General features: G+C 34.7%; 1 protein-coding gene across 6 annotated transcripts; it reads left to right on the forward strand.

Annotated features, from left to right (window-relative positions):
• Positions 1-4,716: 4,716 nt before the first annotated feature.
• LOC121727650 lies at positions 4,717-20,052 on the forward strand. Of its 6 annotated transcripts, none has more exons than XM_042115601.1 (4): positions 4,720-4,759; positions 8,724-8,941; positions 11,061-14,311; positions 15,464-15,734. In XM_042115601.1, the coding sequence occupies exons 2-3, from the start codon at positions 8,733-8,735 to the stop codon at positions 14,284-14,286; spliced, it is 3,435 nt and encodes a 1,144-aa protein (XP_041971535.1). In that variant the 5' UTR covers positions 4,720-4,759; positions 8,724-8,732; the 3' UTR covers positions 14,287-14,311; positions 15,464-15,734. The 6 variants fall into 6 exon arrangements, with proteins under 6 accessions (XP_041971531.1, XP_041971535.1, XP_041971536.1 ...); XM_042115602.1 differs by lacking the exons at positions 4,720-4,759; positions 15,464-15,734 and adding exons at positions 5,806-5,868; positions 16,460-16,510 and having other exon boundaries at positions 11,061-12,970; XM_042115600.1 differs by lacking the exon at positions 4,720-4,759 and adding an exon at positions 5,806-5,868.
• The last annotated feature ends 631 nt before the right edge of the window (positions 20,053-20,683 follow it).

Below are 20,683 nucleotides of genomic sequence, written 5' to 3' on the forward strand. Positions count from 1 at the left end.
ATCTATGCGGATAGTTCTAGGTAAATAAGTATAATATGTACATAAAGAGATCACTGTGCCTTCAAAAGGTTAAAGCATCCATGACCAGACAGATATTAGAACGCAAGTTCAACAAGCACGACCTTATTGATTACAGACATAGTATAAATTATATAACGGTACAGCAACTTCTGGACCTCCCGTAACATGCGCACGCTTCCCTATGCTTGATCATACAAATTCAGAGAGCATGATACTTAGTCAAAATAATGTATTCAATAAAAAACAAAATTTGTGGGTTTTAACTAAGACAACTCAATGAAGTCAGCAATAAAATCAACTTTGCAGCGACGCACAGTCACGTCACGTACCTACCTACGTACCTACCCAAAATTTTTCTTTATGATTTGAAGATTCACGGCTGAGTAAGACGTATGTACTGTTTTAAAAGTATCGGTCCTATCGGTTACCCCACACCGAATTACCAAACAGCACCCAGCAGCTACCTGGCGATATTGGAGCAAGAACGCGGCTGGGTGTGGCCCCATTACGAACCTTCGAGAAATGCATTATTTGAATATTTACGTTTGACGGAACTCAACGAGGAAATAATAGCGTTTGAATTATAAGCTATTTCAATTAATTGACATGACATGATTATCGAGCTGTGCCAGTTATTAATAAAGGTTGTGACTTGTGACACTGCTTGTTGACGCCGAGTGTTCTAATTACATTAGTTCGATAGTAACACAGTTCCACACACGAAACGCCTAAACTTTAGGCTGATTTTACTCTTCCTTAGTACTTAGTACCTACTCCGAGGAGGCCTTAAGAAAAGATCTCCGAATATTCTAACCATCTTCGAAGATTTTAACCCCAAGGGTCTTCGAAGATGGGGTTCCCACTTCCCAATTCCCATACTACGGTGATCTCTCGGACAGCGCTAGACAATTCCGTGTCTTCGAGCGTTCGGTCCGGGCTCCCAATTATTTATTTAAGTGCTGGGGGGGCAACGCTAGGCGACTGCCTAAAGTGCCGGATAAATTCTTTAGCACTACCAGAACCCTTGGCGCCGAAAAAATTTCCCCCAGGGCACTGGTAGTGCTAAAACCGGCACTGGAAATACGTACGCAAAGAAATAGTAAAGCCGTTTCAAAATATCAAAGACTTCGCTTCAACACAAGGGCATTGTATGAGATCTAATTTTGCGATTTTCTCGCCATTTAGTGCGACCTTCGGACATCGACCTATATTGTAATATTTATTTCTGAATCACCACACGGACCGCACACCATTCTTTCTAGTCGTGGCGCAACACGTTACACGACGCAAATAGCTTAGAAAACTGCCACTACCGACTGCTCAAGCATAAAGTTACTACTAAGGTCACATAGTTTTCACCAATTATGTTATTAAGCTTTTTTCGAAGTTACTTAATGTAGGTATAATGTATTCAAATTCAACGTGCTCCATAATCCATTAGACGTCATTTGTCATCGTTAGCTCACGAATGCGCGCTCGAGCTCCGAGTTCGATTGAGAAGCAGCAAGTAGCAAGTAGCGAGTGCCGCTCGCACGCAACGCTAGAACACCATTTCTCCGGGATAAAAAAGTCATATTATATTATGTCATTTCACGGGCTCATAGTATATCTGTCGCAGTCGACTGGTTAAAAAAGCCATTCAATCAAACAGCTAACCCTTTGACTGAACAACGCCATTCAATCACACGGCTGTACGTCGTTTAGCCGACTTGTTGCCTGCAACGTTCAACACTACAGCTAGATGACGCTTAGCCAACTGGTTAAACGGTAAATTAACTAAGGTAACCATTAGTTTAGTGCTATTATTACACAAGCGCACAGTGTACGGAGGAGACGAAAAATCGGACTTTTATACTGTAAATTGTTAATGTATTATGTGACTATTTCTATTGCATTATTTACAGCCATCTATTGAAAGACGTATGGTGGCAGCCCTAGTGTAGGATTTCACGATCAAATATTTCTAGTTGTAAACGGATCTCACAGGTAGTTTTTTTTTGTGCGTATAGAATGCTTGTATACCTTTAATTTGTTGATATTTTCGATTGCATCTTTTGTTTGGTTTTGGATTAAAAAAATAAAAACCTAAAAATGGAAACTATTTTATTGTAGGTAAAATATCGACACGGCGGATCAGGAAAAAAGCTTGAAATATACCTTATTTAATAGGCTTTCAGGTGGAATACAACATTTTATTTATTACGTAAAAATTTTGGAGATGTATGGATTTTTCGCTTCCGGGCCGCAAAAAATCGCTAAACTTTTGGTAGCTCGTAGAATAAAAACTATTGCGAATTGTCACGCGGGTGTTCTACTCTCGTATTCATAATACTAATGCCCATTCAAAATTGAAGAAAAAATAAAATTTCCGATTTTTCGTCTCCTCCATACACTGTGAAGCGTAATGATAACAAGCAGATTAATTGTATTCTAACTCATTTTGAACACAATTGCAATAAATATCTTGATGATGCATTTCGTAATCTCGTAATTTCTTCTCGAATATTGGTTTAAATTTTGAATGTCCTTTTGGATGAGTCCGTCAATATGAGTCCAAACATGAAACCTCTACTTTGGGTTCATATAGAGCTCGGCTCCCATAGAATCCAGGTGATACTAAAGGAGCAGCATGCAAACATTTATTGGTTATCTACGTCTCACTAGTTGTCGCAATTAAAATGAGCCCAAACATGAAACCATTGCTCTAAGTTGGTGAGGAGTTGGGTATCCGATTGATTACCAGGTGATGCTGCACCAGGTCAATTTCCATTAATCACACGTCACGAACACGTCACGAAACAAAAACAAAAAGTCACGAACTATACTCCACTCGGGCTAACTTGTCGCTAGCGGTCATTGACTCCCTGTCAAAAACTTGTCATTTTCCATATAAAACCACGATTGACAATATCTGACACTTCATTGTCAATCGCGGTTTATATGGAAAATGACAAGTTTTTGACAGGGAGTGAATGACCGCTAGCGACAAGTTAGCCCGAGTGGAGTATAGAATGCAATAAAGCCCACCAAACGACTGCAAGTTGCTAATCGGCCCTTCACGAACCAGATGAACGGTGATTTTTCAGTACGGAGCAGGCTGATGATGATGAACTATAGCTAAGAACACTCTCAATAAAGTCAGCTTTCAAACAAAAAAAACTAGATCAAAATCGGTCCACCCGTTTGGATGCTACGATGCCACAGACAGACAGACAGACAGAAAGATAGACAGACCGACAGACAGACACGTCAAACTTATAACACCCCTCTTTTTTGTCGGGGGTTAAAAATAGGAAATAGGAAAGCGCACTCAAGCAAGCTGTCGTTTGGACGTTTTGAGTTTTTACACGAGCGACGATTTCTGCGACGACACCGCATTCACTTATGGCTGGTTTACATGTATTTAGTAGATAAGTAGTCAACGAAATTTTAACTTATGACTTTATACTTAACTAAATTTGAACTTGCTACTTGCTATTAAATTTTGTGTTTACATGCAATTATAAACTTAAAAGTAAGATAAAAATTTTGTTAACTACCAACTTAAATCGTGTAAGCCAGCCATTAGTTCTTAAAAATAGACCTGAGAATATAGAAAAACGATGCCGAAAATTGTATTATAATTTATACGGTATATAATATTGTTTTCCCGCCATATATTTTAAATACTCGACAGTCGACACTGGCTATGGTTACATAAGTAGCCGAAGTGCCATAATAAGAAAAAAAAAAATTGACAAATGACGTCAATGTGACATCAAATTGATCATTGACACTTGACATCAATACATTCCCTACGTTCCAGATGACGTTGAAACGCTAACGCTCAAGACTGTAGTTTTTCCCGTTCCACTAGCATGTGAGCGTCAGTGATACAAACCCAAGTGGAACGGATTATGGATCGTTTTGAGCGTTTTGAGAAAAGTTTAAAAAAAGAACTATAATTTTTTTTATACATAGGTACATTGAACCGAACTTGGATATTACGATCCTTTTCTACAAGTCGTAAATAAAAGTAATTGTTTATAGTTACATTTATTTTACAAATAAAATACATAATATTATATTTGTTTCGTTTTTAGTATTACATTTTTTAATATTTTAATATAGTTAAACTTTTATTACTTAAGTATATGTATTTGAGTTTTCACATTGAATCATATTTTAATAACAAAACCACATACGTTGAATATTGACTATTGTCACATATTATAAACGTTAGGTAACAATACCGCGTAATGCTTAGTCAAGTAGGAGGTCAACAGGTATAGGAGAGATGAAAATTAGTATTATATTTTATAAGAAATCATTTGACCTTTCATTTAAAACAATTTATTTTCCAATCAAAATATTTTATAAAATGTTATTTCATTTAATATACATATTTCAATTAAAATATTATTTGTAATGAAATAATATAAAGTTTTTTGTCTCTACTCTGTCGTGAAAACTTTCCGAACATGGCTTTCGCGATATAGTTACGTTAAAATTAAAAAAAAAAACTAGAACGACCACTTTGACCCATCTTCATCGAGGGTCGTTTAGAGCGAAAATGATGACGTCATGAGTGACGTCATAGCCGCGATCAACACGACCGCGGTCGTCAAATGGAACGGCAGAAGGGGACGTTTTGAGCGTTTTGGTCAAAATTAACGTCTTCTGGAACGCAGCCATTGTTGTTAATATTGATGGATGATTTTGTTGAGTCGTACCGGCTGATGCTTATTTTTGGAAAAATGTGAGTCATAGTTATTTTTACACAATATTACTTACTTTAACTAATCGTGTTGTAATTATAAAATAATGAAGATAATAATTTACGCAATATCTTTGTGCAATTACCGTGATTACCTTACTTCTAAATACAACATATAGGCGTGGGTGGCGAAAGGGGAGGTGCCGCGTTTACAGCGCATTACACTGGCCGTGTTCGTCGGCGTAATTTTTAGCGCATTCACTGCAAAACCTAGTTATTGCGCATGTCCAAATCATGTCATGCCATGGCAACGACAACTGTTTACGACTTGACATTTAACCCAATTGCAATTTGTTGGTGGCGTTGCAATGATTAAACCTAGTGGGATAGCCATGCTTCGGCATGAATGGGCCGGCTCGTCCGGAGAAATACCACGCTCTCACAGAAAACCTGCGTGAAACAGCGCTTGCGCTGTGTTTCACCAAGTGAGTGAGTTTACCGGAGGCCCAATCCCCTACCCTATTCCCTTCCCTACCTTCTCCTATTCCCTTCCCTTCCCATCCCTACCCTCCCCTGTTACCCTATTCCCTCTTAAAACTAGGCCGGCAACGCACCTCTTCTGATGCTACGAGTATCCATGGGTGACGGAAGTTGCTTTCCATCAGGTGACCCGTTTGCTCGTTTGCCCTCTATTTCATAAAAAAAAAAACAATTAAATTTTTAAATTTTTCCAAGTGATTCATATCCATATTTTCCAAAATAAAATAATCAAACACTATCATGATAGTGTTAAATAAATTATTTGTTCGGCTGTTAGACAATTTAGGCTAATGTATTTATGTTTAGCTTTTATTATTTTAATCATGTATAAACAATTAAGACGTTGTTTACGACTTGACCAGCAACTTGTTATGGCGTTGACATGACATCTTTTGGACATGCGCAATAAAAGGTTTGTCCAAAAATACGCCGACGAACACGGCCACTGGCACCACACTCACACTCGCAGCATATCTTTGCTATAAACAGGATTATAGCCAATCAAATAAACAGCGACAAAATCAATGATGATAATTAAATATATTATTTGTCCTTGAAAAAAACATGAAAAAATAGTAATGATTTGACCATTGGTGTCTGTTATGACTTATGTAAGTACTAAATAATTATGTGTAGGTCTAAAGTGAAAAAAGAAATTGACTAGCAATACCGGGGTAATTGGAATAAAACATTTTGATCCTTTTTTCCTTATAGTGGCTGATTATGTGTGTGAAACAGGCTAATATAAAAATGTATCCAATGGTCAAGGATATTTTTTGAAAATCTGCCATCCAAATTTGCCGTCAGATCCTAGTAGACCTATAAATAATAAATAGTCAGAATGTATTCAGTAATTATTTAGGTTGGGTTGCACCAGAGGCGTGGTTAAAGTTAAAGTTTAACTAAAGTTATTTTTGAGCGCTACTAGGCTGACGTTACATGACAGATCAAAAGGAACCAAATTTAAAACAGTAATAGTAAGGAAGTTACGATTCCTTAGTTTTTATTATTCGTTGGGTTAGGTAAATAACCATGATGGTGTAGGGGGATATTAGATTATCATATATATTGGATCCGAGATCATTGAGTCAATGATATTGGATAATGTAATATAGACATATGATTCATTTCTTCCTTGATCATAGATTTTTGACATTTGCTGAGAGATTGGATCCAATACGGTCATAGAAATAGGTGTTGCCCAGTTATTTAATATAAAAAAGAGTTTTTAATTTCTTGTTCGTTAATATGTTTAATTATTTTTCTAATTATATACTCGGATAATCTTGCTGAAATGACAAAAAACAAGCCATATTAGAAATGACGATGTCTTTTAACAAATCGAATTCTCTGAGATCTAGTAACCCTGACGTCAATACATGTCAGCGTTAGCGATCTCCATTGGCTATTGAAACCACATATGACGTAAAATAGGATCAATGAAATATGATAATGTAATATGCAGATATGATCAAATGATCATATATATTGGATCCTATATATTATCATAGAAATGATCCAATATAAATGATAATATAATACCCCCCTAAGGCGTCTTAGCCATTGTGGTTATTTTTTTGTGAACCACCCAGAAATAGGAGCCCCGCGTAGCAGGGCTCCGTAGACTAATAATTGAAGCCAATTGTTATATATAATATATCTATAAAAAATATAGAGGGTGCAATTAAACCTTTAGATAGTTTGCCAGGGTGCAAATAAGTGCCTATAATTTGGTACGCAAGGGCGATAGGGCATTGCATTTCCGCAGCGTCGGAGCATATTTACAATATAAGACATAGAACCGAGTTTTCCCACACTCAAAAAAGACAAATTTTGTCATTAGTCCACTAATTTGGTTGTTTTATTGAACACTAGCTGTTGGCCGCGACTTCGTCCGCGTGGACTTCAGTTTATAGCGCGCGATGTCAACAAAATTGGTGTCAAAGGTGGTTTATAAAAAAACCCTGGTACCCCTTAAATCAAAACAGCTGTGCAGTGTGCACATAATATTTCATTTTTTTTATTTAAATTAAACTTTATATTTTATGCCAAATTTTAAAGCTTATTTAGCCCCCCAATTACACAACTTTACCCATAAACTATTTATCATTGATAGGTTTAAGGTTACGTCACTGCATAGATAAAGGACTGAGTTATTTTACGTAGGTAAGAAATAACAATCGAAAAAAAATCGGAACTTAAACGTAAGATGATACCACCTTTTATAGAAAGACTTTTAAGCAAGCGTTAGCGCGATGTGGGAGACGCACGGCGCCATCTATTTTGATTTTTTGGAACTAACTTAATTTGAACAAATTTACGCATTTTCACCCCCTTACAACCCTTTTTTCCAGTAAAAAAGTAGCCTATGTCCTTTCTCAGGCTTTAGACTATCTGTATACAAAATTTCATTATAATCGGTTCGGTAGTTTTGGAGTGAAAACGAGACAGACAGAGATACTTTCGCATTTATGATATTATAGTATAGATAACCTCAAAAAATAAAAAAAAATATTTTTCGTGGTAACTACTGATTTCCTAACTTTAGGGAGGCGGTCTCCCTCTCCCCCCTCCCCTTCCCCCACTGTAATGCGTAATTCAAATGCAACACCCAACTGAGTACAGTGAACATTTCAAGTGCCTAAGTAATTCTTTTTCAATTATATAGTAAGTACTTGCATAATCTTGCTGAAATAACAAAAAACAAACCATACTAAAAATGACGATGTGTTTTGACAAATCGAATTTTATGAGATAGTAACCCTGACGTCAATACCAGCTGTCAGCGTTAGCGCTCTCCATTGGCTATTGAAACCACATATTACGTAAAATAGGATCAATGAAATATGATAATATGTAATATGCAGATATGATCAAATGATCATTTATATTGGATCATATATATTATGATCCTATAAATAATGAATATAAATGATAATCTAATATGTCTCTAAAAGGGGGTCCCGTTTTTGCACTTTGGGTACAGAACCTTAAATAATTCTGTTTCACCTGGCATATGAATGACTGGCCTAAGGGCCGCTCCACACCGGAATGGCAGCGGCGAGGCGAGCACTTTCAGTGTCAACTGTCATAATATGATTTTAAACTTTATCTTCATTATTGTAATACATAGTATCGCTTGAGAAGTCTACGGCCGCGATTTCTCAAGCGATACTATGTATTACAATAATGAAGATAAAATTTAAAATCATATGACACTTGAAAGTGCTCGCCTCGCCGCTGCCATTCCGGTGTAGCGCGGCCCTAAGTGTAAAGAGATATAAGGATGTTTTTTCTTTGGCATCATTCGCCCTCTTAAATAGTTGTAAATCTACTGGTATAAAATAAAAATAATTAAAGAATACATGATTTTATTAACTAAGTATAAAAAAATTCTACATTTAACAATAAGAAGTGGCAATGCTTAATTCCAACATAAAATAATAAAAAATCTGATTTGTTCCAGTATCCCACAATGGCACCATTAATATTAGAGGGGAAAACGTTGGGAGAAAAACATCGCCATTACAATCAATTCCTGAGCAAAGTAACAGGATCACCACGAAAGTTGTTAAGAATTGAATATGATAAACCAGATATAGACAACTTATTCAAAATTGATATAGCATGTTACCAAAGAGATGTCCAATATATACTAGATGTACTAAAGTGTGAAGATATGTTATATCTAGGGCTGGCAGACTAAAAAACATAAGTCAAAAAGTGAAACTTTTCAGGAACAACTAAAACTGTATAAAAAAAAAGCGTTAAACTATAAAATCAACTTTATTGGAATATTGAGATGTTTTTAATGAATACTAACATGCACGTAAATAAAATTTGATAAAAATATAATAAAAAGTGATTTTAGTGACTTATGTTAGAAAGAACACTGTGTACCTAGAAGGTACTTGTGACTTAGGTGTATGAGAACAGTAAATGTAATATGATAAACTATGTTTTAGTTGACATTCAACTATTTATTCATCTTCTTCACTATCTAAAATATCAGGGTCAGTATTACGTACATTGTTCACAGAAGGCAAATCTAAATAAAATCTATGAAAAACGTCGGGTACTAAGGAGAGTAAAGAAATCAGATCATCTTTCTTTTCTTTTGATATCGGTAAGGGCTGTACCGATATAACAGGAATAGTATCAGTTATGGCAGACACTCGACTTTTCAAGTTAAATTTGTAAAAATTACATTCCGTGTCCAATGTGTCTTTGTAGGAGATTACGCCAAATTCAGAATCATAGCGCAACCACTTTTTATCGAGCCATTTAAATTGTCGCCCTTCTACATCTTTGTTTCTTAATACTAAAGGACCCTTTAACAATGAACAAAAATCCAAAAAGTCGGAACTGCGCATTTCGACAACTTCAAATTTTTTACTGCTCGATCTGATGAGTTGAATCCAATCATGCAGGTGATAAATCTGCAAATCCGTTTTCTTCTTCTTTTTTTCAATGATGCTATGATCCGTGTCCACTTCCAAGTGGCTATGGCCCAGAACCATGAACTTATGGTCTATGACATCTATGTCTAATTTCTGCAAAGCCCAAGTAAACATTGAACTAACATGAGAATTTCGGTTCTGACCGCCACAAGTATCAGAATAAAATATTACATGTTTTGTATTCTCAGGTACGTATGTATGAAGATGTTTGAAAAGACATGATGCTATTTGATTAGCTCCTCTAGCAGCTACGGTTTCATAGCATATGTAACACACAGCTTTTCCAGTTTTGTTGTCATGGACAGACAGGTTAAACGTCCACAACTGGCGTTTGTAGAAAGCTACAGAAGAGCTGAGGGCTGGAGTGGGTAAACACTATTGTAAGTCAAAAGTGTAAACTTGCACAGTATTGTCAGTTTTATTTACTTGTGTATCACATTTTTTCATTTCGTATGCTTGATCTGCGACAGTCTTGTAATGTTCATGTTGAGCAAGCAGCAGCAGAATCAACTGCTGTTTCAGGCAGTTCGAAATGTGGATCCAGAACAGAATCATCACTTGAGAAATCCATTTCTCGATTAATAAACATGACGCCAGTGTGGCCTGATGATGTGGAAGGTATTGGTTCTTCTTCCGCTATTGTGGGGTGTAGATTGCTGTTCATTTCGTTCATCTAAAAATAAAAACATACTGTAGAGGCTAAAAAAATAATTATTTTAATCATTTATTTATGATTGTTGCTAAAATTAACAAATCACTGATGATTTCTGCTAAAACTACGATGGAAGACTGATTTAAATCAAACATGGCAAACTTACCTTCAACATTTGTGTTTCTCCTCATCACCATCTCAACTAATTTCTTTCCTCGCTGACAATCCATAGTAATTGGGAATATTTTTAAATAAAATGTCACACTCCACAACTGTTCTGTTAACAAATCAGAGCAAAAGTAACTCGACTAGTGTGACCCAAATCACCTCAGTTACCACTTATGTTTTTTGAAGGCAATAAATAATAATTTAAGCACCTACCCTCGAATAAAAAATCGAGATAACACGACGCACTTGACGTTCCTAATAACATAAGTCACTTTCTGTGTCCGTGAAGTCCGTGAGCTTCAAGTGTTCCTTTTAACATAACTCAACTTATGTTTTTTATAACGCCGAAAGATTAATGCAATTCAAGAGGTTGAAAAGGAACGCCACTTAGGTTCAAGCCCGAGCAAGCGAATATGACTTATGTGCTTTAGTCTGCCGATGTATTGATGTAAATTAATAATTTTGGTACAAAGAAAAAAATTTGCATTTTTTTGACTTATGTGCTTTAGTCCGCCGACCCGACATATGTGTCAAGGGCTATAAGGAAATGTAAGTGGCTGATCACAGACAACAGTTACGCTGCTATAATCAACCCAGAATATTTGCACAATGAACTGTTCCCACAAATGACAAGCAAAGCTAAATGTAAATTTATATTACACATACGACTTTTTTTAAAAGATGAAAAGCGAGTGGAACAATTTTTTGATTTCTTAAAAACATATGATTTACAGTCAGCCCTGAAATGGCTACCGAATTGTTCTAATTTATTCATAGAAAGCATCATGAAAACACATGCTACCGAAATACCTTTACCGTTGATAAAGCGCCTTTGCGAGAAATCAATTACCTTTCTGGATGTTTACTGTCAGAAAAATCCATATTACAAGCAAATTGGAGCATTGCAATCGACAACATTTCTCCTCCACAAAGATTTTGAAAAATATATGAGTATAATCGAAAAATTCTTAAAAGAAGGTAACCGTGTTTTACATTTAAACTCGAAAGTCACCAAAAAAATTATGAAAAACTGCCCGAATATTATTCTGAAAAATCTTGATTTATACCTTAATAATATTGATATGCCTACATTTGCTAAATACATAAACAAAGAAGAAATTCAAGAATTTATAAAATCAAATAAGGATAAAAAGGAATTTAGGAGGCTTTTTGGATTTGAAAATTTACAGCATTTTTTGAAACAATTACCAGCTAATACAAGATTTGCTTTTGTAAAAGAAAATTTCATTGACAGGAAAAGTAATGACCAAACAGTCACAATATGCTCTAATGCTTATCAGTGGTACCAACTAGCACCTTTTGATATTGCAATGACAGATTTAAAAAAACTGATTCAAGCTGAATCCGACCCTACTGAGAGAAGAGAAATTCTAAATATTCTTTTAATCTGTGCTGGTAGTAACATGCAGCACATTCAATCCTTGATCAATTTTTACCGAAAAAATCACATCAATGAACCTTTCAAATTTAAAATTCAATTCATTAATAGCCTAATAAGAAAGACAAAAACTTACGAGTATGATGAAAATACTTGGCTGCAGGTTAAAGACCTATTTTCCAGCATGGAAGTGTATGAAGAAAGTAATAATAACGTACAAGACTGTGTCAAAGCCATTATTTTGTACAATGTCTTACACAATGAAGTTGTTCCTGATATAATAGAAAAGAAATTTGAATTTGATACCTTTATATCTATTCAAAAACATCTGACCGAGGACAAGAAAAAAATGTTGTTTGCTTACTTATATAATCATCTTTTTTATAAACTTAACACATGTGATTTATCAAATGACAGAGGATTTACTGAAGCTGCACTTGTGTTAGGAAATGCACTCCAACTTTTGATAAATTGGAACAAGGACTTATGTGATTTTCCAAATGTTGTCAATAAAATTAGGCAATTAATGCAAATTAGAAAGGATCGTGCATGGTTACTACCACTTTTACAGTATTGTTTAAGCAAGTCTGTAAGGAGAATATTCTTTCAAGAATCTATATTCTTGCATCCTACTGAAGAAACTCTTATAAATGTACTCAAACATGATCCACATCTATTAGATTTAGACAATGCTGACATACAAAGCATTTATCTGGACGATGCAGTAATTTTGAAACGATTACTGAATAAATTAAGAATTTATTGGACCCAGTCAATAGCCCAGCAATTAAAAACAATATACTTTGAAAAATTAAAACTTAAAAGTAACTATAAGTCCGCTGTTTCAGGATTATGTATTTTACTCCCCCTAAAAGAATCACAAGAATTTGTCAAAAAGTACGCTCCTTCTGCTCACAAAATCAACTGGAGTCAGTCGGATCAAGATTTACTTGCTATCCAGAAAAATTTAGGAAAAAGAATGCATCTCGCTAGACCACAGCTCCCACTGGATGTAGCTCTACTTTACGCAAAGGGTGACTATTTGCAATATGTCTTGCCTTCAATAAACGCTCTTCTGTATAATATAAGCGCAATACGTAGTCGTGTGCATATAGAAGAAGTACTTAATGCACCTGTTTCATTGCAGAAGCACGGAATTAGAATAATTTTGACAAAAGTATCATTTATTGAAATCAAAAAAATTTTTGGCTTAAAGTGGACCTCTACAAAAAATAAAAGCATCAGATCGACTCTCTTCAAGCAAACGTTTAAAATGTTGTGTAAAGAAAAAGATCCAATTATTGCTTTAGATATTTGGGAGCTACTAAATTCGTTTATAGATGATTTAACAATGGAAGAGGACAAAAGTATTTATGTTACTTTGAGTAATATTGACATGGTCCCTCTGCCCATAAAAACATCTTATTGGATAAAAAGTTATACGTTTTTAAAATCACTTCCTGAAAAAGCTAATTGTTCTCATATATACCGGCAAGTAAAATCTAAAATTCATGAAATATTAGAATTTTTAAGCGTAGAATTCGCTGCCGATATTTTCAAAGAATTCTTTGAAACCGATTTTGAGAATAAAAACATAGAGCAAAATGTAAAAAACTTAGCTTTATATTTGCTTTCTACAAAGAATAGAGAAATTCAACGCAATAGATACGAAAAAGTATTTTTACCAATGTTTGAAAATGCTCTTCTTACTTGGAATGAACGTACCGAAAATAATTATTATTCTAGGTATAAAATAAATGAATTAGTGCAGTGTTTAATAAAACAGGTCCGCTTTGTTTTGCGATATAACATGATAATGCCTATTGAGTTATTTAATGACATTTTACAGTGCTTAGAAAAAGCTATATCTAAATCAGAAAACTATATTACACTTACAAAATTAAAACTAGCCTTGTTCTACACACAAATTATTGACAGTATTATTGAGGGTGAAAAAGTTACATTACAAGAAGACGAATTGAAAGAAAAATATGTGAACAATTCTTTATATCCGCAAACGATTCCCAAGTTTACAGAAACTTTAATTAAATATCTGAGAGAGGATACACGTGAAATGTATTCATCCATATATCTCCTTTTTTCTGATGTTGTAGACGACATTCTTGAATATTTTTGCGATACAGACCACAGTAAACTACAAACACTTCAAAGCTTGGTACAAAATGATGATTCAATTGAAGCACAACTATTAGTTTTAACATTATTACCGAGATTCCTATACACAGACGAAGATAAGGTCATTAAGATTAAAATTTTAAATAAAATCGGTCAGCACCCCTCTGGTGAAGTTAACATGCATTATTGGCGCTACCGGTCTTTGGACCTTTAAAATCAAATGTAAATTAATATATAATACTAGATGTCCCGCGCGGCTTCGCCCGCGTAAATTAGGATTTTTACGGAAACCGTACATTTTCCCATAAAAAATAGCTTATGCCCCTACTCCCTTCACGTGGTCTACTCTATATCTGTGCCAAATATTGCCATAAAAATTGCTCTAATAGTTCGTGAGATAAACCCTTTGTAATATTTCCCCCGTTTTCCCCACATTTTCCTGAGTTTCTTCGGTCGAATTAGTCTTAGCGTGAATTATTACGCTAAGATAGAGATATAGCCTATAGCCTTACTCGATAAATGAGCTATCTAACACTTAAATAAGTTTTTAAATCGGACTACATTCCTGAGATTAGCGCGTTCAAGCAAACATACTCTTCAGGTTTATAATCGTCCCAATATTATTATAAACCTGAAGAGTATGTTAATATATGTATAATATGGTAGTGATGATGATGATGAATGTAATTTGCATAGTAGCATATGTTTTCCGTTCTTAATACAACGCCAAAACTCCCAAACTTGTATCTATAAAGAATCAGGAGTTCTCTTAGCACCCTCCGAACCACGGTATACCAGGTATACCTCGGTGCAAAATCTTACTTGTTGGTAGCATATGCTTAGAATACTTCTCACGAAACCGAAGTTACCACATGTTTCCCTATAAATATTGAGGAGTTCCCTCATTACTTATAGATCCTTCATCAGATCACCACTTTTGTGAATATAATACTAAATTGAGATGATACCCTATATAACAAAAGAAAAATTTTGAAAATCGGTTAACAAATGGCGGAGTAATCGTTGACCATAAAAAAACGAACTTAACACCTCCCCCATTTTGAAAGTCGGTTAAAATTGTAGCCTATGTGTTATTCTGATGTATAAGCTATATTATTGTAAAGTTTCATTAAAATCCGTTCAGTAGTTTTTGCGTGAAAGAGTAACAAACATCCATACATCCACACATCCATACATCCAAACAAACTTTCGCCTTTATAATATTTCTCCTTATAAATAATTGAAAAAACATTTTCCAGTAGACCAAACTGTAAATCTAAACCATTCTCGAATCTCCACGAACACACACAAAAAATTTCATCAAAATTGGTCCAGTCGTTTAGGAGGAGTTCAGTCACATACACACGCACACAAGAAATATATATATTAAGATTATGTCATCTGGTTCAATCTGCTATTTGATTGAATGACAAGCGTATTCATTGAATGAAACCATTTATTTGAATGACTAGACTTAAGAGCGCGCTGTCAAATTTTGGTGTGTGTTCTAATAAGTAACGATCCCGGAAGACGATTGACTCAAATGAAATTGAGATTTATTTAATCATATCATTCTATACATATTTATTTGATACTTGGCTAACCGAAAACACGATTTACTTATTTTGACTCGATAGTTTTATTTTTCGAAATTATGAACCTTTCTGGGCTTTTCAACAAATATCTGTTACACTTATTGAGTTACTATTTATTACGATTAAATAACTTGCACTACTACAATCACACACTTTATAAAATAATAGCTAAAGATAATATTATTATTGTATTTAGTTTTTAAGTAATCATCAAAAACAGTTTTGGGACTTACGACCTTTACTTTCGTGCTATAATGCGGGAACCGTTGTTGCGCGACATTGTTCAGAATTAGCTGCAGCGTAAAGCACATTGCCCGGGAGCACGATTCATGGAATCATTGTATCACGATTGGAGGATAGCGGTGTGTGTAGGCGGGCTAGCGATTTGACAGTAGGCTCTTAACGTTGATGAATTGTCACTCATGTTTGTTTACACAAAATCTGCATTTAGGGTATTAATATTGTTAGGGTACATAAATTAACTTATGTCTATTAACTTCAATTCGTATTTAGAAGCAAGGTAAAATTACTTGTATCTCACTCAGCACATTTGGATAAAAATATATAACTGAACATAATATATTTGATCAAAATATAATTGTATTTTAATTTACTTCTATCTATATACTATATCATCTATAATATTATATTCTATATCAAACCATACTATAAAAATAGAAATATAGAAGCATTCCGCTTTCTTAACACTTAAGATTAATTAATTTTCTGAAAGTGTTTTTTTAATCATTATAGCTAAAATTACATTGGTTCTATCAAAAATGTTTTTTACAGATTAACTTTACAAAATGCCGCCATTAGAATTAGAAGGATGTCATCTGGGAGAAAAACATAAGTCTTACAATGTGCTGGTTAAGAAAACCACTAAAGGTGAAAGAGTCGTTAACTTGGATGGATTTAAAGAAGATGACGACGATATAACAAACTTATTAAAGATCGATATAGCCAGTTGTCAAAGAAATGTCGAATATATTCTCAAAGTGCTTGTATGCAACGATATGTTGTATGTTTCTAAGGTGCTTAAAAAATGCAACTGGCTACTGGTCGAAAAAGAATACGAACACATCATAAATCCACAGAACCTCCACGAAGCTCTTTTTCCCAAAATGTGTACAAAAGCGTCTATAAAATTAATTAAATGTTTGCAACGTCAATTAAAAGATGCTAACAGAGTTGAACAATTCTACGAGTACGAAGAGAATGTCGTGAAGGCAGTCAATTGGTTACCTCATTGTTCATTGAATTTCATTGAAAATAATCTCCCCAAACACATAGAACATATAAAGCCAGTGATGTTGCGGCGTCTTTGCGAGAGATCTGTAAAAAATTTGCAAGTTTACATCGATAACTGTCCGGCTGACTATATGAAAACTGAGGCATTGGAAAACACTACTTTTCTCATACGCACGCACACAATGGAATATTTAGATATAGATGCAAAAGTTAACGATACGCGAACCCCCAAATTAAGTCCGGTAACAACAAAAATAATAATGAAAACGTGTCCAAACAAAATTATTGACAACTTCGAAAAATATGGTAATCGCATTCATATACCTACGTTTGTTAAATTCATTGGAAAAGAAAACGTTAAAGAGTTTCTGTTAAAGCAGGCTCTTAAAGCTTCAGCACCGGAAAACAATTTTTATCTACGTGCAGATAATCTTAAAGTATTAGTTGACAGCATACCGATAAAAGAAAGATTTACATTCATTAAAAATGTATTTATTGATAAAGAGTTCAAAAACGAAACTTCTGCTATGTCCGATAGTGAAAAGAAGGCACTTGATTATTTACATGGCTGTCTTATTAGATTTTATCGAGAACACATGCGGTACAAATATGCTCCATTTGACGTAGCATTTAATCATTTAAAGAAAATGATTGAAGATTCTAGCAGTGATGAAGATATAAAGAGCATTTTAAACGTACTGATCACTTGTGCTAGTGAAAATGTATCTGAGATTAATGATATACTCCAGTATGTTAAAACCTCTAGAAAAATCCAATTTAAATCTGCGATTAAAAATTATTTTGTAAAAGAACTACTGACACGAACTAATTTTAAAATGTTTGATTGCAAACTATGGGACGCTCTGCAAGAGCTTACAAAGAAAGAGTGCAGTGACTCTCCTGAGGGTTGTAAAATACTGACATTGGCTCTTATAGTCTATAAAGTTGTTAATTCTGAAAGAGTCCCAGAAAACATGTTAAACATTTTCGAGTTTGATACTTTGAAAAATTTTCAAGAAAAGTTTACTTCCTCAGAACAAAAATTAATCTTTGAATTTTTATATGAACATATTCTTAATAAGCTAAAAGACAAAACATGTAATAATGAAGACGCACTAAAGGAATGGACTGTAGATGCGCAACATGCTTTACAATTACTGATAGATTGGGACAAAGACTTAAAAGATTATCTGGTATTACTTGATGAAATGAAAAGGATCATTAAAAACAATATAGAAAGTGGTAACAACTTTGATCTATCTTTTATATACAATAAGAAAAAATCTTGGAAGAAGTATTTCTTCCACGAATCACTTTATTTATGTCAAAATGATTATACTTTGATGAATTCATTGAAACATGATCCGTCTGTACTACAAGACTATGTAGACAAACGCCCCACGGCATTTGTAAAAATTGCGCCCGTTCGAAAATTCCTTCGTAAAATTAGGGTCTACTACCCAACATCGATCGGAAAAGATTGGTTTGTGATGTACAATCAAAATATAAGCAACGTTTCTGAACATAAAACTATTTCTTACGCCATCTCAATATTAAGTTCACGGGCAGATTTTGAGAAAACGCTGAAGGAATATGCGCCAGAAATATCGGGTCCAGAACTATGGAGTCTGCGGTGTCATTTAGCTAAAAGCATGCACTTTTCACGACCGCAACCCTCTCCGCGACTTCTATTTCCATACACTAAAGGAGAATATTTAAAGTATGCACTACCATCCTTATTTTCCATATTTTATAATATAAATATAGAGGAATTTCGGAAGTATATACCACGGCTCTTGGATTCTCAAGTTTCGTTACAAAAACACGGCATTCGGCTTGCTTTTGCTCGGCTTCCATCCTGTGAATCGTCGATCATATTCGAGGAGCGTTGGAAATCATCCAAAAATTTATCAATAAGATGCGTTTTGTTTAAAGTGGTATTTGAATTACTGAGCAAAGAAAAGAATGAAGATCGAGCAAAAGATATTTGGAACTTGCTTAACGTCATAATCGCTGACCTTAATCTAAAGGAAAACGACAAAATTTATGATTTATTGTTTGATGTTGAGAAGTTACCGCCAATAATTCAGGCGCAATACTACATGAACGTATATGATTTTTTAAAGAAACTGTCTAGTTCAAAAGATTTCTTAGTTAAGTACAACTACAGATTCTGCAACGGATTTGTACGTTATGCGACCACGCTTATCGACCGGCTGTCTCCAGAGTTCGTAACGCGGATGCTGTTGGAACTCATTAACGCGGGTTTCGGTGAATCAAATCAGTCCTATGAAAGTAGTGTTCTCGCAGTGATGGCCTCCTTCTGTCTCAGTGCAAAAGGAGACCAGAAATCTGAATCGAGTAAATATGCGGACATCTTCATTCCTTTCCATAAATACTGCACTGAGAATAACAAAAAATCAACTCTCAGTTCTTTCCTCGATCATCTGCGAGAGAATATTTCGAATGAGTTTGACAAAAACAGTATCAATATTCCTTTAGACTTGTTTGTCAACATACAAAGAATGCTTAAAGAATCGATGCCACTAACTGAAAATTACATCATGTTAACGAAATGGAATTTGACCGTTTTGTTCCTTTCAACCATCATCAAAGAAATACAAGAGCCAGCGTCTAAATGGGACGAAATTTGTTCTAAAGTAGCATCACAATTTGGAAAACTTTGCGGCTCGATGTTAAAAGAACACTGTACGAATCATTTTCCATACATTTATGTTCTGTTTTCAAAGGCGCTAAAACAGTTTTTCAATAATTTCATAGAAGTGTCAGTAGTCCTCGATATTGTATTGAATATGCTTGACGAGTCCGTCGAATCCTACCTCGTTGCCGTAAAGCTCGCAAAATATTTCTCTCGACTTACAAGCAACGATGATATAAAGACAAATAACTTGAAGAAAAAACTTTCAAGTCACCCTTCTGCTGAAATAAAAATACATTACTATAGAGCTTTCACTGAATTTGATGATTGTTTTGGTGAAATATGCGGCTTCGACGATTAATTTAACGTACGGGGCAGTATTATCAGTTATATATTCGCCAGACGTCGGTCACCAATGCACTGAGCGTATACTAGATGGCGCTGTTATTATATAGATTATAGCATAATTATTAATTATAGCCATGGGCGTACCGAGGGCGGGCAGCTGCCCCCCCCCTGGATCATGTTGACGTCCCTACTAAGTATATTATCTAGTACTTTTATCTTTAAAAATTAAGAAAACGATTTTTTGCCATTTGTTTGCAATACAATATTTTTACAACTAAAAATTATTAATTTTTTATTCTTTATAAACACCTAGCTTATGAAAAATCTGATTTGCCCCCCCTGGCCCATAACCTGGGTAATTTGTCCCCCCCCCCCCCCCTGGCACCAGAACCTGGGTAACACAAAAACTACTGAACCGACTTTGATGAAACTTGCAGCATTCCCTAAGTTAAACAAATACGTACAACATACATACCTACACATTTGGAATTTGGCACATATTTTGTTCAGATGCTGATATAGACTAATATAATTATGCGAAAACTGGGCAGTTCTGGAAATATTACATACGAGTCGATTTGATAACCTCCTTTTTTTGAAGCCGGTTAAAAACCTTATTGACTTGTCACAATATGTGACTGAATGCCACATGACAATATCTCAACAACATTTTTCACTTTTAAAGAGTAGGTACTGAGTATAAGTAGTTTCATAAGCCTATTTACGTTAAGTTGTACTAAAGTCAAAATAGTTCAGAT

This window comes from Aricia agestis, chromosome 6, assembly GCF_905147365.1.
Source record: "Aricia agestis chromosome 6, ilAriAges1.1, whole genome shotgun sequence".
Taxonomy (NCBI): Eukaryota; Metazoa; Arthropoda; class Insecta; order Lepidoptera; family Lycaenidae; genus Aricia; species Aricia agestis.